Raw genomic sequence first — 18,565 nt, forward strand, 5'->3', positions numbered from 1 at the left:
TAGATATCAGCAAGAAACGCAAAGTGATTATAAAAAATAAGATAAGATGAAGTAAGAAATAAGAACATAGGATGAGAGATGATCAAACCTTGCTGTTTTTTTCCCTACTCCTTTCCTCAGCAAATATAGCCTTCTCGTTCCCTAGAAAAAGCACTCTAGAAAAGTCTCACTCTTCTTCCCCTCACCCAGCCAAGATACAATACTTCCGAAAACTCCCTCCAAAAGCCCCCTCTCCCAGGTGTCTTCCTCTAAGCCCCAGGAAATCTGCTCTCTCTATCCTTCCCTAGCTACCTCTAGCAAATCGGCTTTCCTTTATCTCCTTTTCCAAGCTTCACTAAAAAATCAATGGAGCCAGCAAGCTCCTTTCCCTGTAACTAGTCGCCTCTCGAGAAAAAAATACTCTCAAAACTCCCAGGAAAACTCCTCTGTTTTTCCTAGCTCTCCAAAAAAAACCAAACAAAAGCTCTCTCTCCTCTCAAGATTTCCCTCCAAACAGCAGCCAATAGCACCACCACCTCTCACAGTTTGATGCCCTCTTCTCTTCACAATGTTGTCTCCCTTCTTTCCTCCAGCCCACCTCCTCTGTTTTTCTCAGCTCCCTTCAAGCAGGAAAAAAAAAAAAAAAAAAAACCAAAAGCTCATCTCCCCCCTGCAACTAGTTCCAAAAAAAAAACTCTCTTCAGCAGTCTTCCCTTAAAAAAGACCAAACAAAAGTTCTCCCTCCTCTCAAGATTTCCCTCCAAACGACAGCCAATAGCACCACCACCTCTCACAGTTTGCTGCCCTCTTCTCTTCACAATGTTGTCTCCCTTCTTTCCTCCAGCCCACCTCCTCTATTTTTCTCAGCTCCCTTCAAGCAGAAAAAAAAAAAAAAAAAAAAAAAAAAAAAAAAAACCAAAAGCTCATCTCCTCCCTACAACTAGCTCCAAAAAAAAAAAAAACTCTCTCCAGCAGCCTTCCCCTAAAAAAGACCAAACAAAAGCTCTCCCTCCTCTCAATATTTCCCTCCAAACTGCAGCCAATAGCACCACCACCTCTCACAGTTTGCTACCCTCTTCTCTTCACAACGTTGTCTCCCTTCTTTCCTCCAGCCCACCTCCTCTATTTTTCTTAGCTCCCTTCAAGCAGAAAAAAAAAAAAAAAAAAAAAAAAAAACAAAAAACAAAAAACAAAAGCTCATCTCCCCCCTACAACTAGCTCCCAAAAAAAAAAAAAAAAAAACTCTCTCCAGCAGCCTTCCCCTAAAAAAGACCAAACAAAAGCTCCCCCCTCCTAATTTCCCTGCCGCCTCCCCAAAATATCACCCAACGGCAGCCCCAGACCACCTCTCCCTGCAGCTGCTAGCCTCCACTCACTCTCACATGCAGCTGGCAACATCCTAACAGAAAAAAAAAAAAAAAACCAAATACGCTCCTCCTTCTAGAACATTCCTCCAAGTGTCCCTCCCCTAATGGTTCTCAAAACCACTACTTTGATTCCACCATAGCCCGTCTCGGAGTGACACATGGCCAAACAATGCTGCAGCAAAACAAACCTCACATGGGGGTTTACATATATATATATATATATATATATATATATATATATATATATATATATATATATATATATATATATATATATATATATATATATTTTACTAGAATGTGAACATGCCCATCGCTAAACACTTGCATCTATTATATATGTTCCTGTTCTTGAAGAAATCATTTGTAGTTGCCTAAATATAACATTGAATTCTGACAAATGGTATATATAAGCAACATCATGAAACAACTTATGGACTTTGACATTTTTAAACTTTGTTTTGAGGTTTTGCTTCATGTGATAAGTTCACACACCATGGCTTGCATGAAGAAAAACCTTTCGTACAACTTTTTCAATGTTGTTGTGACGATTTGAAACCACCACGAGATCATCAACATGACCAATTGCTCCATGCAATTTTTTTAGGAAACATTCCCAAGAAGCATCATTTTCAGAATCACCAATTCCAAAACATAAAGGGTATATCTGATTGTTTCCATTCTTACATGAAGCAATAAACAAAGTTCTTAAGCACTTTGCCTTAAAAAATGTTCCATTGATTGTAATGACAGACCTTATTGATGTACGAAACCTAGAAATACATGCACCAAGTGCCATAAAAAAATACTTAAATTGATTGTTGTGGTCAATAAATGGTGCCAGGAATTTTTTGCTCCAACACAAAACAATAAGATGGTAAAGCACTATAGGACTCCTCTGGTGATCCTCTAATAGAACTTAGAGCAAATTCTCTAGCTTTCCATGCCTTATCATAACTTATCTCCACACCATACTTGTTTCAAATATCAGCTACAATGTCTTTTGGTCGATATTGACGACCAACCTCTTGATATATTTCTCTTATGCTTTCACCAATCAACCAACTACTTGCATGTCGATGATCACGGGATATCATATCCAAACTACAAGTGTGTGTTGAATGATATTTCCTTATTTGAAATAGATCAGAATTTCCCAACTTGATTGCACAAAGTCGCCACTTGCATTCTTTATCAACACATCCAACACGTAATAACTTGGTTGAAGATTTTAATGTTTTGAATTGAAACTTTCTTTTCAAAGCAATCATGCACGACTTCTTCTACAATTCTTTCTTATTGGAGTATATTTGGTGCTCTTCCATGTAGTCATCACCAATTTCACTATAACCAACTATAAATGGTTCCTCTATGCTTTGTTCTATATGACTTTCATATTCCATTACTGCCTCTTCCATTACATCAATTTACATTACTTGGCTATCCTCATTCGGGTTGACATTCATTCCACTATCTTCATCATCCTTGTTCATATTCGAGTTATGAGAATCAAAACAATTAAGTAGATCATAGCCCAACCTTGTTCTATTTTCATCATCAAAACCACTCAAAGATTCACTACTATATATGAATATCGGGTCCATATTGATTTCTTTCTCAACCTTAGATAAAGTATGAGAGCCAAAATTAGTGTTGATGATTGATTCATACCCATGATTGCCACTTTTTTTCTCTATTGTGATACATAATGAAACTTGCAACTTATCATCAGTATAATTTAAACGAATGAAAATTTTCACAACTCCATCATCTCTTAGTTGTATATGAGTGGTTGGTATATTGCTATTGAATGCATACTTCATCGAAAGATTATGCTATGTTGGATCTACTTTCAAAATGTGACAAAACAATCCTCAATAATTCTTCATATGTTGTAGTCTTCTTAAGTTTAATACCCTTACCTTGACAGCCTTCAAAGTAGTACATGTTTCCATTTTGCACCCAATCTCCTTCATAAAGAAGCATTATTCCTACTTCATCAATCACTGTAACATAAATAAATAAATAAATTGAATTATTAATACAAAAAACAATATTAAAATAATAGTTATTTGGATAAGTAACTCAATCCCGCAAAGTTGTCGATTAACATGTTGAATTGTACTCAACTATCTTCAAGTTTTATTTATAAAAAACATACAAACTTTACTTTTTTCATACAAATTTTTTTAACAAAAAATTTCATTTATGTTTACTCTAAAAAATTCATTTTTTTTCCCTACAACAAAATAATGTTGAGAATAGCAAAACTAAGGTAGTTTTTTTTTTCTTTCCCAAATGGGTTTACATACCTTCATTTGACCTCGCCACATGTTTTTCTTTAATCTGCTTTGCTTCTCTTACCTCAGTTTTGATGGTGGATTGTAATAATGGTGTATAGGGACGTATTCACAATGTTGGTGAGAGATATGCAGACAAATGTTGTACAGATGAGAGAGGTAAAACTAAAATGTTCTGTTTTTGAAGAGATATCATGTCTTTTGGTAGGAGATCTTACTCTATGTTTCACTACTTTTTTCTACCTCTCTTAATTCAATTTTATTGGTGGGTCACATAAATGGTGTATAGGGATGTACTCATAGCGTTGGAGAGAGAGATGTAGTACCGATGAGAGATAAAACTAAAGTTTTATGCTTTTGGAGGGATATCATGTTTTTGGTGGGAGATCTCATATGTTTTTGAAGGGAAATGAATAAGGGTAAAAATGTCCAAATTAGGTCATCTCTCAAAATAATTAACTAGTTAAGTTATTTTTACAATTTTACCTATATTTTGAGTCACCTATCCAAATAACCCAACTTTTAATTATGCAGTTACGCTAATTTGGATTCAGTTCTACTAATCTGAATTCAATAAGAATTTAGAAAAAGAAAAATGATCTTGAATTACGCTTGGTCTGCATGATTTGAATTGGAGGTTGGATCAAATTGGGCTCAAATGATCAAATTTGTCGGATCACGCGGAGCGACCCGCCCAACTTGCTGCGTAGGTAGAGACTGGAGCTACAAAACACTCAAAGCCTCTCTATAAACCCTTGTCACCTGCCATTTCCAGAACGCGCGGGAAAATGGCTGCGGCCGGAGCTTCAGCGTCCGGGTTGATCCTTTCACGCCCGGTCACCTTCGTCACCGGCAATGCTAAAAAGCTCGAGGAGGTCCGATACATCTTGGGCCAGTCCATACCCTTCAACTCCCTGAAGCTCGACTGTACTCTCTCTAAAACCCCATTTCTCTTAACATACCTCCTTCTCTCTCATCTCTTAATTTTCTTTGTTTTTTTTTTTCTCTTGGATTATTGCATCAGTGCCAGAGCTCCAAGGAGAGCCCGAAGATATCTCCAAAGAAAAGGCTCGATTGGCTGCAATTCAGGTTTTTCTACATATACTTATTTATAAAACGTGTCATTATGTTTTTTCTTTAGTCTGGAGTTTGAAATGTTTTTATGTAATTTTGTGAAAGGTGAATGGGCCAGTGCTGGTGGAAGACACCTGCCTCTGTTTCAATGCCCTTAAGGGTCTCCCAGGTAGTGTATGCACATTTTATTTCTTAATTTTTGTGTTTGATTTGTGTGCTTTTTGCTTTCTAATTTTTGTTTTTTTGGGTGATTGGAACTAAATGCAGGGCCTTACATGTAAGTTCTATTTCATTCTTGTCCTTGTTTTAAGGTGAATTTATTCTCTCTTTATTTTATGGTTTTTTATTTTTCTCTATTTGCATGATTTGTGATTATTATTATAGAAATTTATTTTTTATTTTTTTTATTTTTTATTTTATTTTATATATAAAAAAAACAGAAATTATCCTTTAATCCCTGCTGTGATCCCTTTCAGTGTACAGTTAATATTGAGCACTTCTATAGTTTGGCTTAGTTATAGCTGTAGGCTAGTGCATTAGCTCCCATGTCTTCGGGGTTTAAGCACAGAGGTATTAAAATATTCCATTAAGAGGTTATTGCGAAGGAGCTTATTTCATCTAATTCTAGCATCTTTTCATTCTCTATCCACTTGAAGGTATGATGAACAGATTTTTGGCATCTTTAATTCATTGGTTCCTGGTGGTCAGAGATTTGATGGATTCATGCAGTACTAGTGTGAACATTTTCTTGAGCACTATGGAGTGCTGTTGCAATAATATTATTTTGATTTCTATGTTTCAGTCAATAATGGCTTTCCAGTTAATGTCAGAGTTAAGATGTCATTTAAGGGTAGGAATTTCAAAGTTATATTGAATGGCATATTAATTCAAGGATTGGTAGTAGGTGTTCTTTTGGGTGAAGGTGGAGGAGCATCTAGTTGTGCTCCGATGCTTGATTGGTTGGACAAATACTGGTTCGCCCTTTGCATGGATTCAACTAAAGAAGATAAAACATGACTAGTTTCTGAAATGGACAAATCATTTGGTTTAAGTTATCACCAAATTGGACAAAACCATTATGGGTTTCCATCACAAAGCAAGTCTGAGGAACTTCCTAAATGGTGGGGTTTGAGAAAGAAGAGATTGTTTGGATTTTGGACCATTTGAAGAAGGCTAAGGAGATGGACATGTTTTTGGGATTTAATAGCAAATTTAGAGGAAAGACTAGAGTGTGCTTTTAGAGGTGAAGATGAAACCCCCAATGGCAGATTTTGTGAATCTCAGTTCATGAAAAGCCGGAAAAAGCTTCTAATGATTATTTTTTCTCTTTTATGGGTAAAAGGCAATATATTAAAAAAGAAACTTCAAAAAGGTGCCCCAAAATACATAGGAAGTATATAACGGGGAACAACAAAAAGTATCACCCACTCAATCAAAGCCCAACCAATTTGCAAAATAAATAATGGAAGAAGGACTAAAAACTATATACACCTTAACTCAAGCCCAAAGTTTACAAAGGAAAGAATGTTTAAGCCTTTGGACCAAATGCCCCTCATTTTCAAAAGCCCTACTGTTTCTTTCCTTCCAAACAATCTAGAAAAGGTATAAAGGAGCAGCTTGCCACACTTTTTTCCTCTTCTTACCCATAGAAGAACCATGTTACCTTGATAACGCCTCTCTAACTGAGAAAGGAAGTACCTGCGACACCTTAAAAAGAGAAAATAAGTGCCACAAAATCCTTGCCATATCGCAATGCAATAGAATGTGCTCAAGTGTCTCTTCCTTTGAGAGACATAGGTAACATCTGTTGGCCAACGACTACCCTCTTCTTTGAATTCGATCCAAAGTTAAGACTTTATTCCAAGTAGCCTCCCAAGCAAAGAAACCCACCATTGACTACACCTATGAGTTATAAAGTGCACTTGCAAGGAAATCACCTTGTCTTTCCGGTTCCAAATCCTTGTATAGAAATTTGATAGTAAATTTACCATATTTTGATTTTGTTCAAACCACCTGATCATCCACCTTCCTACACACCCTCCTTCCTTGTAGTCTTTGGAAAGAATTCTCCACAACAATCACCTCCCAATTGTTGAGCCAACCAAAGAATCTGGGAGCCTATACTCCCTCTTCTGAATGGTTTCAAACATCCTCCACCCAAACCTCCTTGGATGATGCTATAGCAAATAAGGAGGGAAAAGTGACGCACAACGGATCGTCACCACACCACCTATCCTTCCAACATCTCACCTTCCATTCCCTACAGAAAATGCCATATTGCCACCCAAGGTATACCATTCTTTCCTGATGGCTTTCCACAACCCTACTTTATAACTTCCTCTCACATCATAGGAGTGCCACCGTCCCTCTTCTACCCCATACTTACCACAAATAACTTGCTTCCAAAAAGCCTCCCTCTCCACTGGAAAATGCCACTCCATTTACATGGGAGGGCCTTATTGAGCAACAACAAATTTCTCACTCTTAAGCCACCCTTTCCTTTATCTGAGCAAATAATAGACCACCTTACTAAATGAGGCTTCCACACAGAAGCCCCTCCGCCCCAAAGAAACCTTTTGGATTTGCTCCAGTCTCAATCTGACTCTTCTTGGCATACAAAGCAAAGACATAAAATAAATAGGCATATTGGAAAGGGTGTTGCGAATCAAGGTAAGCCTGGCCCCTTTAGAAATATACTGTCTTTTCCAAATCAATAATTTTTTTTGAAGCCTCTCCTCCATGCCGTCCCAAATTGCCACAGACTTGAACTGTGCCCCTAAGGGAAGACCCAAAAGTAAGAAGACAGGAGCGCAACAATCTTTGCAATCAAACTCTTACACCAGCTCATCTAAATTCTCTACTCTCCTTACTAGAATGCTTTTTTCCAGATTTGCCCTCAACCTCAACATGGCCTCAAACCACATAAATAACCAACTTAAGTAAGTCATCTGATCTATAGAAGGCTCACAAAAGGCTAAAGTGTCATCAACAAACAACAAATGAGAGATTTCCCCTCTCTTTTTTCCTTTACCTCTGATCCTCCAACTGGATAAAAAACCTCCTTCCTTAGCTCTCTTTAGCAAACAACTGAGGGCCTCCATGGCAATCACAAAGAGATAAGGGGAGAGAGGGTCCCGCTGCCTCAAACCTTGAGAGTTTTGGAAAAAACCTGAAGGAGTTTCGTTGACAAGGATTGAGAATCTCATTGTAGAAATACACCACCAAATCCAACTGATCCACTTAACACCAAAACCCATATTTTCTAGCAACAAAGTTAAGAAGTTCTAGTTAGCATCGTCATACGCTTTCTCATATCAAGCTTGCAAAGAATACCACCGCATTTACCTTTCTGCACCAAATCAATAACTTCATTGGCAATCATAGCAACATCAAGGATTTGCTTACCCTCCACAAATGTATTTTGGGAGTTGGACACCACCTTGCCCACTACCTTCTTTAGTCTATTAGCTAACATAAAAAACTTATGATGATTCTAGAAGGTTTAAATGGCAGCTAGTGGGAGACATTGAGAGAATCCCTGTCATCATTGAATTTGCTTCAGTATTAGGCTATGGTCTCATCATGAGACTCAATTTTTTCTTTTGAAGAGACATTCTTTAAAACTCTTTGATGAGAGAAGAGTCATTTTATAGGTTTGTAGGGAACCTACTAACTCATCCACTCTCAATGCATCTACATTCTTGCTTATGACAATTACTTTAGGCTTGAATTTCTCAAAGAGAGATTAGAGGAAGATCATAAGATTTTTCTAAGTACCTTGGAATTAGGTATTTTCTCTCGCAAGTTAAAACAATTAACAATATAACTCAAGTTACCTATTAAAAAAAAAAAAAAAACCATCACTCATGTTGGTATAAAATTGAAAGAAAGTCTCATCTTCATTCATTCTTATTCTTTCAAATTGGACACTTAGCATCCATAATTTGGACAACTTCATAGTGTAATTACCCTCATGAGTTACAATCAAGATATCTCAAGTTTCATTAGTGTATTTACATGTTACTATTCTTTTAAATTCATTAAGACTAACACCATTAAAAATAAAATAAAGAGCCTTAGCATTAGCTTCACTACTTTCATTATCAAACTTGTCCCATTCACTAAATAAATCTTTCATTTTTGTCTATAGATCAGGAGGCAGCCACCCATATTCCATTATATTCCAAACATGCTCTCCTTACCTTTTGGAAAATACTTCTTTTGAACTTTTCAGGAGGTAGTTGTTCTCATCAAAGAATGAAGAACAATTAATGGAAGTTCCTACTTTTTATGATTGCATGATTCAAGAATCAATTAGTAGGAATAAAAAAATTTAATGTTTAAAATTTTAACACATTTTGATATCACTTATGAGTTTGTATTCTTGATCATGAAACATTTTGAAACTTCCTAGAGGGAGGTGAATTGATAGTCCACAAGCAATCTATATTCATTTTTTATTTTTATATATGGAAATCTTTTGATCTATCAATGAGAATAAGAACACAATCACATTAAAGGACCTTGAATATATGCAGGAAAACTACACAAAAAGTTTCTCAAAAACTTTATAGATGTAAAAAAAAAAAAAATAAATAACCACAGGTCACATAACTGCAGTCAAATCCATTAAACCAAAAGGAATGTACATAGTTTTACCTAATGTAGAGGCTTCTACTTCCAATGGTCTTATACTGGTGAGCACCCACATAGTTCCTTCATGTTGTTGACGCAACAACTCGTGTTTCTTAGTGGATACCTCAATCCTGTGTTGAGACTAGTGGATCGATGCATTTTGCTTTTTTGCCAAAAGGACTTTCAAGAATGCCCTTGAAATGTTTGAGAGTTGGAGTGCTAAGGCAGAGAGATGGCTATGAATTCACTTGCATTTTTTTAATTAAAAACTTGGGTTTTTATATCAAAATCCTAGATGGATGTTTGGAGAGTTTCTTAAAAATTCCAATAAAAATATTAAATATTTGCTTTAAAAAACAAAAGGATTGAACTAGCATTTGAACATCATGTAGGGGATGTTTGAATGTTGGGTGGAATTTGAACATCCCATTAGAGGACATTTGAACATCCCATGGACGTTTGAAGATCCTCCTTCATGATGTTTTAATGCTTATAAACGTTTTTGCATGTTCGACTTCGCTTTTTGATTTCTCTTAGAAATTTCGTCTTCTTTAAATTTAGTAGCAATTTCTCTTGCTCTAATACATCTAATAAATATGCGTACCTTGAATTTAAATCGACTTTGAAGTAGCTTGAAATCCACTCTAACCAGTAAGACCTCATAATTTATGATAGCTCAGATTTAGTGTAATAATGGAACAAAATTGTCAACTTAATCTAATACATCAACACTATAGTTCCTTCAGGGAAAGTGTTTAAGGGTGTTACTCTCCCTAGATCACTGCCTAGTGTCCCCATGGAGGCTATTTCCCTTGTGGAAGAACAAACATTAGATCTGGGCTCCTTTGTTAGAAGGTTTTCACATCGAAGGTCTCACAACTTGCAAAATAGAAAGTGTTTAATTTATTTTGGCCACTATGAAAGTCATGCTTGTCAAGTATAGTGAGAATGGTCTTACCTTAGGTAGTAGCAGTGTAAGGTCTAAGGATAAAGTATACTTCAGGAAGAAGTACAAACCTATGATCACGAGTAATGACACTTAGGAGGGCTTGTTTGAAAGGTGAATGGGCTTCTAACTGGTGGTATGAGAATCATAAATAGGAATAATTGAGGATTGAGGTTAGAAAGAAAAGAAGGGTAGTTAAGGAATTTCTCCACCATGAATCTCTAGGTACAGTGATGCTTTAGGAAACAAAGAGAGAGAAGTTCGATGCAAGATTTGTGGTAAGTGTGTAGACAACTAGGGATAAGGAATGGGCTACTCTTCTAGCTTGTGACGCATTAGGAAGCGTATTAATAATATAGGACTCAAGCAAATACAGTTGTATAGAATTGGTGTTAGGATCCTTCTAAATTTCGGCTAAGCTAGTTTTAGATGGATAACAGGTCTTTTGGATTATCTCTATGTATGGCTCCAATGATACCACTATTAGAAAGGGTTTTTTAGGTGGGCGTAGTGGATCTTTTTGGTTTAACCTATCTGAAATGGTATGTGTATGTGTATGTGTGTGTGACTTTAACCTATTTGAATTCATTAAAGAAAGTGAGTTAATCGATCCCCCTCTTAGGAATGCTTATTCGCTTGGTCCAATTTGCAATCATCCCCCACTTTCAAGGGATCAAATAAATATTTTAATTTCAAATGAGTGGAAGCAAAGCTTTCCCCATAGTCTAAAAGAGGCCTTACCCAATTTCACCTCTAACTATTGGTAGATTGTCTTAGATACCAATCAATTCAAGTGGGGATCAACTCTATTTAGGTTTGAAAACATGTGGTTGCTCACCTAAATTTCAAGGAAAGATTTCGCTTATGGTGGAAAGAGTTTTAGGTTGAAGGGTGGGAAGGTCATAAATTCATGGAAATGCTACAATATGTCAAATCAAAGCCATAGTTGTGAAAGGCGCGCCTAGGCTCTAAGCGGCACAACGCGACCCTCCGGCACCTCTCTTGAAGGCAAGCAACACCCCTTCACAAAGATACCGCTTAGGAGCGCAAGGCGCTCACCTCTAGCAAGGCACAACGCGGCCCACAAGTGTGCCTCAACCCCTTATTTCCTTCTTCTTCTTTTGGTCTTCTTCTCTGGTGACGAGTTGCAGAGGGAAAAAAGAAGCCCCCCCCCCCCCCTCCCCCCCCTTTTTTTATTATTATCTGAGACCAAAATGATGTTGTTTGGTCTGTTCTTTTAAAATAATAGGGTCGTGTCGTTTTGGACCTTTAATTTTAATTTTTTTTTTTTAAAGGGTCAAAACAACGTTGTTTTGGCCCTTTTTTTTTTTTTTGATAGATAAACATCAGCATATATTAGAAAAGGCTGAAAAGCCTCATGTATACAGGGAGTATACGCAAAAGCCCAAAAAGAAGAACATACAAGATAAAAAGAGGGAAAAAACCTCACACACCCTCAAGTGGCCGCTAGCCACTCCAAAAAGCCTAAAAGAGAATAGGTATCCTCACCAATGTACACTCTAGCCCAACTCCACAAGTTACATACAAAAAAATTCTTGAATTTTTGAATATCTAAAGATCCTCCCCTAAAAGCTAACCTATTCCTTTCCTTCCACACCGTCCAAAATATGCACAACGGAATGGAATTCCAGGTACTTTTTCTTTTTTTCCCCACAAAAGAGCCCCTCCAGCTAAGTAGCACTTCCATAACTAAATTTGGGAACACCCACTGGACTCCAAAAATGGAGAGGGCAATCTCCCAAAGAGTCTTAACCACTGTACAATGAACTAGAATATGATTCGCATTTTCCTCTTCACAGCCACACAAAAAACACCGATTAGGGAGCTGCCACCCCCTTCTTTGAAGCTTATCCAAGGTGAGGATCTTCCCCCACAAAGCTTCCCAAGCAAAAAAAGACACTTTTGTTGGAACCTTTTCCATCCAAATACGTCTGTTCGGGAAGACACAGGCTGAGGACCCCACCAGCATTTTGTAAGCCCCCTTAACCCCAAAAATACCATTGCCTTCCCTTTTCCATCTCATAGCATCCTGAAGAATTTCTGAATTCCTTTATTGATACTTTAGGTACACACCATACACATATATATACACAACTGACTGAATAAGAAAAAATCAATCTAGCTTGATTCTCTCCTAAAATTAGGAAACTGAATCATCCTAAATGATCTCTCCTTCTTTATTCCTAAAATACTTTCCTAAATTAAAAAACCCTAACTTTGAATGCCAAATTTCAACACTCCCCCTCAAGCTGGAGAATATATATCATATAATCCCAGCTTGCAAGTTAAGTCTTCAAAGTTAGGCCTAGGTAAAGCTTTGGTGAGGATGTCTGCGGTTTGGTGCTTGGTAGGAACATAGTTCAATCTAACCGTCTCACTAGTCACCTTCTCTGTGATGAAGTGTCTGTCAATCTCAATGTGCTTGGTCCTGTCATGATGCACGGGGTTCTTTGCTATGCTTATAGCTGCCTGATTATCACACATCATCAGAATTGGAGATGAACTCGTTTGCCCCAGTTCACTAAGAACCCTTTTTATCCAAATCCCTTCACAGATTCCCTGTGCAAGAGCTCTGTACTCAGCTTCTGCACTACTTCTGGCTACAACTGATTGCTTCTTACTCCTCCAGGTAACAAGATTTCCCCAGACAAAAGAACAATATCCAGAAGTAGACCGCCTGTCAATGATGTTTCCTGCCCAATCCGCATCTGAGTATACTTCAGTGTCACGGTTCTCTGTCTTTCTGAAGAATAGACCTTTCCCTGGTGTCATTTTTAAATATCTAAGAATCCTGTAGACTGCTTCCATGTGTTCCTCAGTGGGGCTGTGCATGAATTGACTTACAGCACTCACTGCAAAGCCAATATCTGGCCAAGTGTGTGAGAGATAAATCAAGCGCCCGACGAGCCGCTGATATCTCCCCCTATCTACCGGTGTACTTTCTTTCTCGATACCAAGTTTCTTCTGACTATCCATAGGAGTATCAATTGGTTTGCATCCAAGCATACCGGTCTCCTTAAGAAGATCGAGTATGTATTTTCTTTGAGAGACTACGATTCCCTTCCTTGATCTAGCCACTTCCATACCAAGGAAATATTTCAAATTTCCAAGGTCTTTAACTTCAAACTCCTCTGACAAATACTTCTTCAAATTCTGTAATTCCTCCATATCATTCCCAGATAGAATAATATCATCAACATAGACTATCAATATGGCCATTTTCCCGGCATGAGACTTCTTGACAAATAGAGTATGATCAGCCTGACCTTGTTTATAGCCCAGCTTCAGGACTGCTTTTGTGAATCTATCAAACCAGGCTCGGGGAGATTGTTTAAGGCCGTACAAGGATTTTTGGAGTTTGCAAACCTGATTCTTTGCCATACTTCCTTCGAAACCAGGTGGTATTTCCATGTAGACTTCCTCTTCTAGGTCACCATTTAGAAACGCATTTTTTATGTCCAGTTGTTGCAAGCACCAATCTTGATTGACAGCCAATGAGAGAAGAATCCTGATAGTGTTCAGTTTTGCAACAGGAGCAAAAGTCTCCTGATAGTCTATCCCATAGGATTGCGTAAACCCTCTAGCTACCAAACGAGCCTTGAATCTCTCGACTGATCCATCTGCTTTGTATTTTATGGTGAAAATCCACTTGCACCCCACGGGCCTCTTCCCAACCGGCAAATCTGTGATAGTCCACGTCCCATTCTTCTCAAGTGCATCAATCTCATCTTGTACTGCCTTCTTCCATTCTGAAATTTTTAATGCCTCTTGTATTGTGTTGGGAACCTGAGTATCATCAAGAGAAGTAGCAAATGCTCTGTAAGATGGTGATAGCCCTTCATATGTAACATAATTCCCAATTGGGTGATCTGTACATCTCCTAACACCCTTCCTCAATGCAATCGGCAGAGTAGAATCATCAATGCTGGGAATTAACACCTCTCCAGCCCTATCCTCACCTATGTTCTCTTCAGGAAGACTTGAATTGGAGTCAATATATTGGCCACATGTTGACTGTGATCCGTGCTCTAATTCCTGTCTTTTCCTCCTCCTGATGTAAACTTGTAAGTTCTCATTAGCAAGTTGTGGGGCTATAGGTTGAATAGGCATGGGAGACTGGATGGTCACAGGAGATGGCTGGACTGATGACGGTATGGGTGTGGACAACTCAGTGGGCACGAATTGAAGAGGATTTGGTGACTCTGAGTGAAAAGAAGGTACACCCTCAAGAAGAGACTCCCAAACTTGATGTTCATTCATGCTCTCCCCCTGAACATGAGATTTGGGATAGAAGAAGACATGTTCAAAGAAAGAGACGTCCATGGTGGTGTAAAATCTTTTGTTGGTTGGAGAATAGCATTTGTACCCTTTTTGGGTTGGAGAATACCCTAGGAAAATGCACTTATTCGCTCGAGGAGCAAATTTGCTACGATTTTGAGGATACACATGAACGAATGCCGTGCAACCAAATACTTTGAGTGGTAAATCAGAAGAGGCTGCACGGGTGTGAGGAAATTGTTTTAAGAAAAGTTGACGTGGGGATTGAAAAGTAAGCACCCTGGATGGCATACGGTTAATCAAATAAGTAGCTGTGAGAATAGCTTCCCCCCAGAAATAGTTTGGAACATTAGAGGAAAACATAAGGCACCGGGCAACCTCCAAGAGATGTCTATTCTTGCGTTCAGCCACCCCATTTTGTTGTGGGGTGTCAACGCAAGAACTTATGTGGATAATGCCGTGATTTTGAAGATAAGTACTGAGACTACTAGTAAAGTATTCCTTTGCATTATCTGACTTGAGGACTTGAATTTTGGAATTGAATTGATTTTGAACCATAAGATGGAAGGTTTGAAAAATGTGCCCGACCTCTGACTTTTCTTTCATAAGGAAAACCCATGTTACCCGTGTATGATCATCAACGAATGTCACAAACCATCGAGTGCCAGAAATATTTTTTATCCGGGAGGGACCCCACACATCACTATGTACTAGAGAGAAAACAGTCGAAGGTTTGTATGGGATTTGAGGATAGACTGTTCGAGTATGCTTTGCAAACTGACAAATTTCACAGTGATAAGATGCTGGATTTTTATTGATAAATAATTTGGGAAACAATTTTGCAAGGTAAACAAAGCTAGGATGACCAAGGCGATAGTGTAACATTATAATCTCACTATCTTTATTGACCTTAGAATTTGACACAGAATTGAAAGACTCTAACATACTCTGAGACTGTACGCAACTTGCTTGAGAGACTTGGTTTGAGAATTGGCCACATGAGAGGAGGTAGAGCCCGGAACACAGTTCAGCACTGCCAATCATCTTCCCCGATTTCAAGTCCTGAAAAACACACAAGTTTGGATAAAATTTAGTAACACATTGGAGATCACGGGCCAATTTGCTAATGGACAAAAGATTACAATCCAAGTTTGGAACATGGAGAACAGAGTCAAGATATAAGTCTTTAGTAAGTTTTATAGAACCTGTCCCGGCAATTTTTGACTTTGAACCATCAGCAATATGGACGGATGAATGACCATTACTTGGCTTGTAATTTTGAAGAATGGTAGCATCTCCTGTCATGTGATCAGAAGCACCTGTGTCCACTATCCACGACTTCATTCCTCCTCGATTAGCAGTGAAGGCTACACCGGTAGTACTGCCACTGCCAACTTGGCTTAATAGTTTCTGTAGCATCTCCATCTGCTCTTTGTTGAATGGACTCGGCTCGGGAACAGAGGTGCTCTCAGAGTTGGCAGCCACGTGTGCTCTGCCATCTCTGTCAGACCGTGGCTTTGGTTTCCAATCAGCCGGTTTGCCATGAAGCTTCCAGCAAGTCTCCTTATAATGGCCTGGTTTCTTACAATAATCACACCAAGGCCTATCCCGTTTCTGACGATCTCCACCACTACTATTAAATGACCGAGTCGCAAGGGCAGAGGCATCCAATGTTGGGGCAGGTTGCTCTTTGGATCCCATCATCACTTTCTTTCTACTTTCTTCACGCCTAACCTCTGAAAAAGCCTCCCTGAGACTTGGCAGGGGTTTAATGCCCATGATTCGGCCTCTAACATCATCCAATTCCCTGTTTAGTCCTAGGAAAAACTTGAACAGTCTCTTTTGTTCCACAATTTTCCTGTATGTTGCTGCATCATCAGGACATTTCCATGAGTGAGTCTCGAATAAGTCAAGGTGCTGCCAATACCTTGTGAGTGTGTTGTAATACTGAGTAACTGTCTGCTCTCCTTGGCGGAAGTCATGTAGGGCTGATTCAACCTGAAAAAGTTCTGAAATATTTTCAGAACTTGAGTAAGTTTCTTTGGCTGCATCCCATATGTCCTTTGCAGTCCTAAACAACAAGAAATTTTCACCTATGTCATTATTCATGGAATTGATAAGCCATGACATGATCATGCTATTTTCAATCTTCCACTTCCTGAAACCCGGTTCTGTAGTTTCTGGCATGACTGCTTCTCCAGTGAGGTACTCATCCTTTCCTTTACCGCAAATGAACAGCAACACAGATTGTGACCACTGTAAGTAGTTATGGCCATTTAATTTGTGTCCTGTGATGAGAATAGGAGAGGAATCACTACCACCAAGGTTTGGAATTTCAGATCTGCCTCCTAATTCTGGTGACGTGACGCTGGATACTTGTGATGATGCCATTCCGTATTTCGTCATGGACCGGAAAGGTAGAAGAACACTTCCCAAGGCACGTGCAGGGATTGGAGTTGAGGAAAAATAGCCGGAGGACGTCGGAAAAGCTGATCGGAGGGCTCGCGGAGGCAAAAAGACCCCAAAAGAGGCACGTGCAGGGCTTGGATGGCAGAAACAGGTACGTAGGGTGGCTGGTCGGCGTCAGGCGAGCTTGGAGTAGGAAGCGCGTCGCCGGAAAGTGGCTCACGCGCCCTCACGCGCCGGCGCGTGAGATGCAGTCGCCGGCCGGAAAAACGCGCGTGGGAGGCGCGTGGATGGTTTTTTGGCTCCGGTGTTTTTGGAAAAGTTGTAGATCTCTTCCAGACGCTCCTTGTGGTGTGAAAAAAACCGTCGCCGGAAAAGTTCGCCGGCGGTGAATGTTTTTCTGACGACGATTCGACCGACCGGAAAGCGTTTTCCCCCTTGGCTCTGAGAACAGGGACTGATGACCGGAATGAGAGATGGTCGGATTGAGAGATGGCCAGAGAGATTTGGCCGGAATGAATGATGGCCTGAATACGAGGTGGCCAGAAGGGATTAGGGTTTCAGACAACTGGCTCTGATACCATGAAGAATTTCTGAATTCCTTTATTGATACTTTAGGTACACACCATACACATATATATACACAACTGACTGAATAAGAAAAAATCAATCTAGCTTGATTCTCTCCTAAAATTAGGAAACTGAATCATCCTAAATGATCTCTCCTTCTTTATTCCTAAAATACTTTCCTAAATTAAAAAACCCTAACTTTGAATGCCAAATTTCAACACATCCTCCTCAGTAGAAGTCCTAAAATCCCTCAGCAGATTCAGCATGTTTCCTATCTGGTTCAGCTCCCAATCGTTGAGATCTCTAGCCAATCTAAGATTCCAACCTCCTTGACCCATGCTAGAGTCCCACACTTCACTTACTTTGGCATTCCTATGCCCTGCCAAGGTAAACAACTGTGGGAAAGAGTGAGCAAGCGCCTCATTACCACACCACTTATCCATCCAGAAAAGCATTTTGGTCCCCTTCCCTACCTTAAAATCAATGCTCTCCCAACACCAATCAGCTTCCTTCATTATCTCCTTCCACAATCCCACTCCATAAGGCCCACAAACATCCTTAGTCCTCCACTCACATCCCTCTTGGCCATACTTTACCCCTATCACCATTTTCCAAAGGTTCTCTTTCTCGTGGGCATATCTCCACACCCATTTGCCCAGCAATGCTTTATTCAAAAAATCAATCTTTCGGATGCCTAATCCTCCCTCCTCCTTAGGGCTACAGACCACCTTCCACTTAAGTAAGTGAGCTTTCCTCTCTAAACTTCCTCCCCCCCAAAGGAAATCTCTTTGGATTTTCTCAATCCTCTTTGAAACCGATTTAGGGATGCGAATAAGGGACAGAAAGTAGGTAGGTATGCTGGCCAACGTACTCTTGATAAGAGTAATTCTACCTCCCTTCGAGATGTATTGTCTTTTCCACTGGGCAAGTCTTCTTCTCATTCTCTCTTCCACCCCGTCCCAAGAAGAGGAGGTTTTATGGTGGGCTCC

At 39.2% G+C, this 18,565-nt stretch overlaps 1 protein-coding gene across 1 annotated transcript in view; it reads left to right on the forward strand.

Moving 5' to 3' along the window:
• The first annotated feature begins 4,354 nt into the window (after window positions 1-4,354).
• The window catches only part of LOC117914271 (inosine triphosphate pyrophosphatase), a 28,162-nt gene continuing 13,951 nt past the window's right edge, over window positions 4,355-18,565 (forward strand). Inside the window, exons 1-4 of the mRNA XM_034829524.1 lie at window positions 4,355-4,573; window positions 4,671-4,735; window positions 4,826-4,889; window positions 4,988-4,997. Of these exons, the coding sequence (XP_034685415.1) occupies window positions 4,435-4,573; window positions 4,671-4,735; window positions 4,826-4,889; window positions 4,988-4,997 (278 nt within the window). The 5' untranslated portion in view covers window positions 4,355-4,434. The remainder of the gene's footprint in view (window positions 4,574-4,670; window positions 4,736-4,825; window positions 4,890-4,987; window positions 4,998-18,565) is intronic.

The sequence above is a fragment of the Vitis riparia genome, chromosome 5 (assembly GCF_004353265.1).
Source record: "Vitis riparia cultivar Riparia Gloire de Montpellier isolate 1030 chromosome 5, EGFV_Vit.rip_1.0, whole genome shotgun sequence".
Taxonomy (NCBI): Eukaryota; Viridiplantae; Streptophyta; class Magnoliopsida; order Vitales; family Vitaceae; genus Vitis; species Vitis riparia.